The sequence below is a fragment of the Nicotiana tabacum genome, chromosome 16, assembly GCF_000715075.1.
Source record: "Nicotiana tabacum cultivar K326 chromosome 16, ASM71507v2, whole genome shotgun sequence".
Classification (NCBI taxonomy): Eukaryota; Viridiplantae; Streptophyta; class Magnoliopsida; order Solanales; family Solanaceae; genus Nicotiana; species Nicotiana tabacum.
In genome coordinates, this window is record NC_134095.1 from 150742250 (window position 1) to 150752068 (window position 9819).

A 9819-nucleotide genomic window follows, 5' to 3' on the forward strand; every position below is an offset into this window, starting at 1 on the left:
TGATAAAGCAATGCTCCCCGGACCTAGAACGAGTTCTAAAACCTCGTGAAACACGATAAACAGTTACATACAACGGATAAAGGACCGTGATATTCGTACCTGACCGGATATCACGGCGCAGATCTCGTCAATGTCGGTTACAGATCAATAATTAACGAGAAAGGAAGATTTACCTTTTTAGACTAGTACTAGGGATGAGACTCTCTTACTATATAAAAAGAAGGTTTTTTCTTTTGATACACACATTGTAACACGCGAATCAATTCTGCTTTCTAGCTACTGCAAAAGTTCTTAATTAACTGTTTTGTTCTTTATTTGCAATTAGGTTCGAACCAAGGGTCCGATCGAGGGCGAAACTACTGTTCAACCTAGGTTCGGGCTACGCCGTAACATTACAACTGGTTTGATCATTCATTTTGTCTTTAACTGGTTTATCTAATATTCTTGATTATTTGTGTTGAATCAATCCAAGTATCCTTAAAATCACATACAAATTTAATTGTTATCCGATTTAAGGGTAAACGGAAAGCTTAGCTGAAAAATGGGTAACAACATTCACTTTCCTCACAAGACCTTAAACCATATAAATTCCCTCCGGACACAGCTTTCAACTTCCCGGTTAATCCTATTAACCAAACCACTGGCATCACTTTCAACAATCAACATAATGCTTTAGATACCATCCCTTGATAGTCTGATTCTTCTGAATCTGCATTTACAATATTCACTATATTTGGGTCATTCAAGGGGAGGAGGGTTGCGGTAGGCTGGCAGCTAGCGTAAAACTTATCAATTCATGATGCAGAAGCATAATTAAAATAGCAAAATAAAAGCTTTCCAATAAAAGGCTAGAAGATCCTCATGCTGCTCCCTAGAAACAGCACCAAATTCCAGCTTTATCAGGTCTCAGCACCCCATGTATCTTAGCTAAACCAACCAGCAGAAGTTCCTATATTTCCGGAAATACTCAAATCTTGATTCAAGTACTCCACATGCGAAGAGACAACCCTCGAGCACATTCAGCAGGACTTATACAGAATCTTTGAAAAGATCTCTGAATAGTCTGAATTCCTTGTACACCAAAAAGAACCATGGAGAAGTAGCAAGAACAGACCCTTCCCATTGATCTAATTTGTCAAGAACAACTTGAAGGCCAACAAGAGAGTCATACCTTATAAAAGCTGAAGGAACAGGGCAGGAGAACACAATCTAATTGCATATTGCACATTTAGAATTAGCCAAAGCAACCCCTCTTTACTAGATTTAGCCAAGTGTGTAGGACAGTTTACAAAGTCTTCCAAAGAAAAAACTTCACTTTAGGAAGTACTTGTTAATTCCCATAGCGATATGCCAAGAAGAATTCTGCCTCGACTTAGCAGAGATGCAGCCTTTCCCAGTTACCTTCCATTGAATTCCATTGCGATCTCCACTCTTCTCTGAAGTTCCTCGTAAGCTTGTCTTCAAGCCATGAAGGACAAAAAGAGAGAAGTAACAAGTTGAGCTTCAGTCTTGCAACGAAATCTCAATGACCTTCAAATTCCATATAGTTAGATGCAGCATAGTAAGATCACTTACCTTAGCCTCAGGCCAAAGATACCCCTCTGACCTTTAAGCAAAATGGGTTCTTCCCAAAATACAATACCACATGAATGAACAGCTACGTCAGATGGATACCAATACATGGTTAGCAGGGGTATATCCCAGCATAATGACATGCTGCGATCCATTTATCAATCTCAATGGCAATTGCTTAGTGGCCAATGCCTTTGGAGAACCACAAGATGAACCAAAAGGTAGTTAACTTTTAAAGCAAATTTTGGTTGAAACACTAAGGACCCTGTGCAATAAGATCATCCCTGCTTCCAAAGAAGTAGAAACAATACTTTCCCAAATTTAAGATACAACGGTCCTTCAAGCAAAATTCGTCATGATCGTCAAGCTCTTGAAGCTAATCTCTCTTTCAATTAATGTACCATAACAGCTTCTAAGACATTGGATCCTTTATAAATGTCTGAATCTTGAACATTAGTTTGATCTTCTGCAGTTTCCAAAGAACACTCTTGAAGATTGCAGTAAAATTTCCTTATCCGTGAGACAATATTCCAAATGACCACCCACTAGATATTGAACAAGGTTTTCACAAGCAATGAGATGGAATGGTAATGACAATCAAGTAAAACCACTCATCATGAAGAAGAGAATAGAAGTCTAGAAGGAGCACACCTTATAGATAGAGACCCAAACATGCTCATAATAAGTGGTCACAAACAGTGGCTATAGACATTGCATTCACTACTTTTGCAGAGTAAACTAAGAAAACAAAATGTTTCCTTTTCATAGTTATATTTGATTTTTAAAAGATACGAAACATCTTGTTAGGAAAAATGAGTAAATACTGTGCATCCTCTTTAACAGTTGAAAATTTTAGATGAAACGGCTCACAATTTCCACAAATTACAAAAGCATAGAAGGAAATGGACAACTCAAGCACTATGATCATTTCATTGGCAAAAAGGATAACAGACAATCAAGTACAACAGGAATATAATCAAGGGATTGTCACAAATTAGACCAAATCCAAAAACACTCGAACAAAGAAAAACAGTAAACAAGTTTCTAACTCAGTCCACTCTTAGTGATAGAACAACATCCATTATGTATGGTAATGATTAAAGGTCACTTCTTCATGAAATGTGCTATTTTCTTGCACGTTTATCAGCTCGTTTCTGTTCATACTACCATATTTTTGGCATTCAGAAAATAACAGTAAAGTCAACTATGTTCCCACCAAAAGTATGTGAATTGTGCAACAATGTACCATAAAGAATCGTACACATACCTAAAGACTGAAGGACATTCAGAAATGGTCGCACTAAAGAATTATGGGGAATGAAATTACATAATTTGAACCTCATCAAACTATTGACTACCAAAGTCAATACCTAGTATCTTTACGTCTCGAGAAGTAATACAAGTAAAATTAGCTACCTCATAGCATTCCAAATGAATACCAGTTGTATCAACTATGACTCTGCAGGGTACAACATTCTCGTCAATCGAAACTGAACAATTCTCATAAAGACCTTCCTTGGGTGCAAGATTCAACAAACAAGACTTGGGAGCTGACAGCCTATTTCTCTCACTAATAATCCTTTCTTGGTCCTCCATCGTTAAAACAAGACGATGGTTGCGACCTAATAGCTCTGACACATATTTCATGTCTCCCTTGTCAAGGGCATACCTAACACGAGTAGATGATACTTGCCCTCTCTCCTTTTTTCCGTGAGAGTTTAAGGCTCGAGAAATTTGATTCTTGTCCATGACAGAATTGATTATATAAGCCTCTAATCCATACTCTTTACAGAGCTTCACAAGGTCCGATGCATCACCAGAAGCTCTATATCCAAAACGATAGTTTTCGCCTGAGATCATCAAGACATCCTCATATATTCTTTTCTTTTCTTAGTTTATATTGGAATCTCTATGTCAAGTTAGGATGTAACAACATACCAGCAACAACTCCTCGCACTCCCAGCTCTTTGGACAGCTTCTCCACAAACTGACGAGGCGTAAGAGATCGAACTTTGGAAAATTCTATCTGGAATTCCCTTGGGATTACATTACCGCAATAAGGAGCCCAAGATGAAAGAATCCTTTTGCGATCACAGTCAGCAACAATGGGAGCCCTGTGTAGAAAATATACACAAAATTATGCAATGATTCTTTCTCATTTCATGATGTAGCATTTCATAAAGACCACTAACTAAAGAAGGAACTACTCAACACGCTTGAGTAAGATTAGGAGGATATGTTCAGCAGATTATAAAAACCTTACAGCTTCAGAGATCAAATTTTATAACCCATGACTTTTCCTATATACTACTTGAGCAGAATAAAGTTCGATAAATATTTTATTTTCAAGGAGCAAATCAAGGTTCTGTAACATGAGGTTAAGGACATCATTTGAATTTAAGATGGAGGAACTCTTACTAGTCACTAAAAACAGAAAGAAAGAAAAAAGGACATCCACTTAAGTTTTCCTGTGGGAATATACACTGTTGCAGGAATTAATTGATTTAAGCCAAATACATATGCAGCCCTTTAAACTTGTCCCATTTTATCATCTAGACACCTCAATTAACTATTGTGCCTATTGAACACTTGAACTTGAGCCAAACTGTGCCTATGAGACACAACTCGCTGACATGGCACATAGCGTGTCTTTCGCCCAAAACTATGCGCATTTTACTGAAAAACAAATATGAAGTTATCATGGGTAAATTCATTTTTTGGCTATTTCTGATAACTGCTATTTTCCGTCATCTTCTCCGACTCATTTTCCTCTTCTTTTTTGGACTCCATACCAGATTCAAATCCAATAAAGTATTTCATCTTCTTCTTATTTATCCTATAGAAAGCCTATCAAACACCACTCCTCTCCATCATTCTATTCAGACACCATTCTCTCTTCTGACCCGCCTAAATAATATGCGCCACCTTCATCAGAAAACGGTCCATGATATAGCCAAGGAAAAATACGTCAACTGACCCATTCTCCCTCAAGAATAATAATAGTCGTACCTTTTTAGCAAATTTTCAAAATCTTATCTTTTAAACAAGAAAGCTACTATACAAAATTCTAAATGAACAATACAAGAGTAATATATACATTCACGTATTATCTACAAATCGTGTATCATTCTTCTTGATTGCATGTTGTTCCTATTTTTCTATTATTTCTGTGTTGTTACTGATATTGTCCCCTTTTGTCTTTTTGTCTTCTTGAGCCGAGGGTCTTTCGGAAACAGTCTCTCTACTCCTTCGGGGTAGGGGTAAGGTCTGCATACACACTACCCTCCCCGGACCCCACTAGTGGAATGTCACTGAATCGTTGTTGTTGTTGTATTATCTACAAATCCATCAATTAGGGGAGAGAGGTTAGTTGATTGGTCTTTGTGTATGTAATGGTGATTTGTGGAGGAAGGATGTAATCTGGTCCCTATCGGTTGATGTCATGGGGGTGAGATTCCTCAGTGGTGGAACATTGGCAAACCAGGATGGTGAGTATTTGCGAATGGAAGAAGAAAAAAAAAGGGATAAAAGGGGGATCTGAATGTTTCAGCAATTTGTGAACTCAAAATGAGACTTACCCCCCAAAATAACCTTTCTCCAAAGATGACTCAATCGAGCTTGGAGATGACAAAAATGATGATTCATTGATACTGGTGACAAGGCAACTTTATCCGGTGAAAATGGAGTCGCCCAGGCAGTTGACGGGGATTCAGGGTCAATCTGGGATGAACTTGTTTTTGCCAGTGTCGGGGTGATGATAATTTGATAACAAAGAAAACGTAATTCCGGCTGGTATTGTCCCCTTTTTCACCGGATTCTTCTGTTTCTGGTTACTGTTTCCTTTTTCCTCCAGATATTGACTTTTTCCTTATCTAACGTGGCTCTTTCTTATGGGTCATATTTGCTACATACAGAGAGAGGTACTCATGTGTTGAACTTAGTTTAGATTATAAAATATGTGTTCAATTGATACAGCTTGAATATAGGTGAAGTGCTCAATAGGTACAAGCATTAGTTCAGGTGTCTTAATGGAAAAATAGGGCAAGTTTAAAGGGCCATCTATGCGTTCAGCCAGTAATTTATTTCTTCAATTTATCCTTTTTTTTATGAAGAATTTATCCTTTTTGTTAAATCTTGAATTAAAAACATATGGTTATATTTTCGTGCTCTTTGCACATACTCTGAATTGATCATCCTATTAACAGAAATTCCTAAACTAAAGAGTGCAAGTCAACAAATCTAGTGCTTCGGAGAAAGAGCATCTGTAGGTCCACAGAATTATGCTTTAAATAGAGGCATGAAGGTGCAGCATTGCTACCACTTAAGAGGTTGCAAAGAGACAGCTCTCTAGCTCGCTCTTTCTCTCTCTCTCTCTCACACACACACATTTATCCCTCCCTCCCTCTCTCTCTCTCTCTCACACACACACACTCACTCACACACACACACACATTTAGAGAATGCGAGATAGAACTCCCTGGTTGAACCTAGCTACTATTACAGGTTTGGGTGTAGCAGCGAGAGTTGAGTCGAAGTTCACCATTCTCTACTTTTATGGTCTTCCAGGGAGAGAATATTTCTCTATTAACATTCTATTAGAGTAGAGTAAAGTAGAAGAGAGAACAGAAGTTATACCTCGGTTCCCATCCAAGTACTTCCGCCATTCCAACAAATGAAAGAAGAAATGGAATTCCTCTCTTAGCTGCTTGGATTGCAAGCTCACGATGACCAATATGGAGTGCATCAAACTTCCCCAGAGCTACTATCCCGCCTATTGAAATGATACCAATGATCGAGAATTTACACATAAATGATATCCAAGAATCCTCTATTTCTTCTCATTTACAACCCAAAGTAGCAAGTGGAATTGAAACTCTTTTTTTTTCTATTGATGATAAGAAACAAGTAGAAATGAAACTCACTAATATAAAAATGTAATTGTAGGTCCAAAGTAAATTTAGAAAAAAATTTGCAGATTGACCATTCAACTGTTCACAGCTAGATTATCCCTATTTCTTCTTATACAAAAATAAGTGCACGGTATGGAAAGAACAGGTCTAAAGTGTTAGCAAAACAAATTGAGGAAAGAATGGACAATATTTCCCTTTATAATGACCCATGTTGGAGCATGTATCAATGACTTTCACTTTTTCTTTTCTACGATCTTGTGGTCAAATTTCTGTCAGAGGAAGGCATTAAACTGAAGCTTTCACAGGGTCATACATACCCTTCATGTTACCAATACCTCTAGGTGTGCTTTGGTGAGAGAAATTTTCCTAACCTTGAAATGGAAGTTATCCAAGAACATAAAGACAAGATGTCCTCGCAGTGGAACATATTTTGTAATTTCCTGAAGTGATTGCAGGAAATCTGATGGTTGGTCATATATTGTGTGAAATTTCATGCTTTGCCGAGATAGTTGATCTCCAGCTTATGTTAGAACTGAAGTAGAAGAACCTTCCATTATTGCAGGAAATCTTGTTATCCTCTTTCCCCATTTTCTTTAGAGAACCAGGAATAGGAAAAGAAAAAAATTACAAAAGGAAAGAATGAGCACAAGAGCCAATGGCAACGTAACCAAGAATTATGAAATAAGAATGGCTGAGAACAATTGTAGAACAAGGTATCTGTGTAGCCCTTAATCACTCAAGAAACTTAATGATTTATAATAAATGATAAAACAAAATGGGTATTGATATATATTCAGCATACATGTAATACCATTCAACAATATTATTACAAGTAGTACATGGGTTAGAGCACACCTGCAAGCATGGACAATCTTTCTGATGGAGGCTCCTCATCTTTTCCAGATTGGCTTTCCATGAAAATTGTGAAGAAAACACATATAAGCACTGGGATTCTAAAGTAAATCATACTGTAGAATACAAAATGACATTACAATGTCAATGCAATGGAATAAAGAACTCTGACTTAGATTTAATGGAAACCCAACCTCGGTAAGCTTCATTTAAACATAAAATGGAAACTACCGGCAAAATCTATGTCCAGGTGAAACTATTTAAATGTATAACCCTCTCATCTAAAAACTTATAACAATTAGAAGGAAGACAGTCTTATTTATTTGTTTTAGGTCTACAACATGCTCTCTCATGTGCAAGGCCTGAATCTTTTTAGTGGGCCAAGCACGTCCGAATATTTTTATAGATGACACGCGATGAGATTCAAACACAGGCATGTGTCTGCTCTGTTATCTGGTTGAAGCGTGTGAAACCTCTCATCTAAAATTTAAACTGTCTGAGAGAAATAATTATATTTACACCACAGTTTGGTATGCACAAACGCATACCCACCTACTTATATGATATTCCAATAAACTTATCATATTATTTTCGTCAAAAATGTAATCCCAGCTTAATGTTGCAACAAATTTTCCACTTCAATATTATTACAGTTATAAAAGAAAATCTCCTTCCAGCCCTTCTTTCGCTTACTCTATTCGCAAGAATAATGAGCTATTTTTTATAATGAGCTTATAATTCTAGTTTTCTTAAAAAACTTCCTTTCTACACTTTCCTTTTAAATGACAAAAGGTCTTAAAATACCAGTGTAATAGAGATAAAATTTATCTCAAACTATTAGAAAGCAAGGAGCTTTGTATTCTGGTTGCACACAGTTGATAAAACAGACCCCAAACTCACTCAATTTTTATTCTTATAATATCGAGAAATTCCTGAACGTCAGTGGTGCACAGTTCGAAACTCAATGCATAACGAGCCTGCTCCTCTGCCCTTCCTCACTTAAAGACCAACATCCACTGCAGGGTTCGAATCCCGTGCTGCGCTCTTACCACTAGACGAAAGCCTGGGGCCAAAATCACTCGATTTATTGCTCAAACAAGAACTATGTTAAATTACCTCAAACTTCCAGAAAGTTAAGAGCTTCCTGTATTCTGAATATCTGGGTCGTACAAAATTGACAAAAAACCACCCCCAAATAACTGAAATCACTGCTTAAATAAGAACATCTCTGATAAATACCTCAAACTACCACAAAAAATAAACTAAATTTACTGCTCAATGCAGAAAAATTATGACAAATTGACTCAAACTTTCAGAAAATAAAGAGCTTTAGATATTCTGAAGATTTGGATTATACACAATTCACAAAAGTACCCCAAAAGAACTAAATTTACTGCTCAAATTACCCGAAAAATCACTAATTTTACTGCTAAAAAATAAAGATGTTACAAATTTACCTCAAACATTCAGAAAGCAAAGAGCTTTGGATATTCTGAAGATTTGGCTAGTACACAATTCATAGAAAGTACCCAAAAAAAACCAAATTTACAGCTCAAATGTACACCCAAAAAGCACTAAATTTACTGCTGAAAGAGTAAAAGATGTACAAATTACCTCAAACTTTCAGAAAGTAAAGAGCTTTGAATATTCTGAAAATTTGGCTAGTACCCAAAAAGACTAAATTTACAGCTCAAATAAAAAATCACTAAAATTGCTGCTGAAATAGTAAAAGATGTTACTATAAGATTTACCTCAAAGTTTGAGAAAGCAAAGAGCTTTGGGTATTTGAAGAATTGGGCTGAACACAATTGACCCCAAAATCACTAACTTTATTTCTTAATCTAAATCTGAAGTAGTTGAATGAAGAAGTTGAGATTGGTGGAGAAGCAGCAGTGAAAATGGGAGTTGTAGAAGTGCAGAATTGGTGAAAATTAGAGTCTCTTAAGTGCTGGGATATACAGCGAGACCCACCCAACATTCTTATTTTTCATCAGAAGAAGAATATGGAAATGGGTGTTGGCCGGCCTATTGCTGTAGCAATTTTTTTTCTTGGTTTTATTTGTATCGATAGTTTTGATTCTCCTTTTTGTTTATTTTTCTTTTGTTGGGGAGAGAGAAGGGTGGCTGAGGAATTTAATAATATATGTTTTACTAATCTAATCCACGTGTTATAATTATGCCGGCTTTAAAAATAATATCTTGAAGTTTTGTTTATGTCTACACAAATAACACTTTTTTGTTATAAATATATTATATTATGGATGTTCATTTAGTACTCTGTTGTAAATAATCTTCCTGAAGAAGCTTATCCATATGGGACTCCACCGTAAATATGTTTATCTATTTAGTACTCTATTGGAAATAAGCTTCCTGAAGAAGCTTATCACTTCGGTACCCGGTTATGGATAAACATTACCCTAGGTAGAAGATTATCCATACCGGGTATAATAAGCTTATCCATTCAGTACTCCGTTATGGATAAACA

At 36.5% G+C, this 9819-nt stretch overlaps 1 protein-coding gene across 1 annotated transcript; it reads right to left on the reverse strand.

The window, feature by feature from the left end:
* Positions 1-2817: 2817 nt before the first annotated feature.
* Positions 2818-9424, reverse strand: LOC107777556 (FAD synthetase 2, chloroplastic). The gene is made up of 5 exons (XM_016597611.2): positions 9086-9424; positions 7338-7390; positions 6208-6343; positions 3511-3686; positions 2818-3422 (listed from the first exon to the last, which is right to left on the reverse strand). The coding sequence occupies exons 1-5, from the start codon at positions 9310-9312 to the stop codon at positions 2920-2922; spliced, it is 1095 nt and encodes a 364-aa protein (XP_016453097.2). The 5' UTR covers positions 9313-9424; the 3' UTR covers positions 2818-2919.
* Between the last annotated feature and the right edge of the window lie 395 nt (positions 9425-9819).

What these genes read in the sequence shown, in the direction of transcription:
- LOC107777556 (XM_016597611.2), bottom strand. Translation starts at nt 9,312, where the DNA reads ATGTTGGGTGGGTCTCGCTGTATATCCCAGCACTTAAGAGACTCTAAT. An exon ending in AAGATTGTCCATGCTTGCAG is followed by an intron (nt 6,344 to 7,337) that starts GTGTGCTCTAAC and finishes TCATTTCAATAG; the next exon opens with GCGGGATAGTAGCTCTGGGG. An exon ending in AGTGCGAGGAGTTGTTGCTG is followed by an intron (nt 3,423 to 3,510) that starts GTATGTTGTTAC and finishes TGATGATCTCAG; the next exon opens with GCGAAAACTATCGTTTTGGA.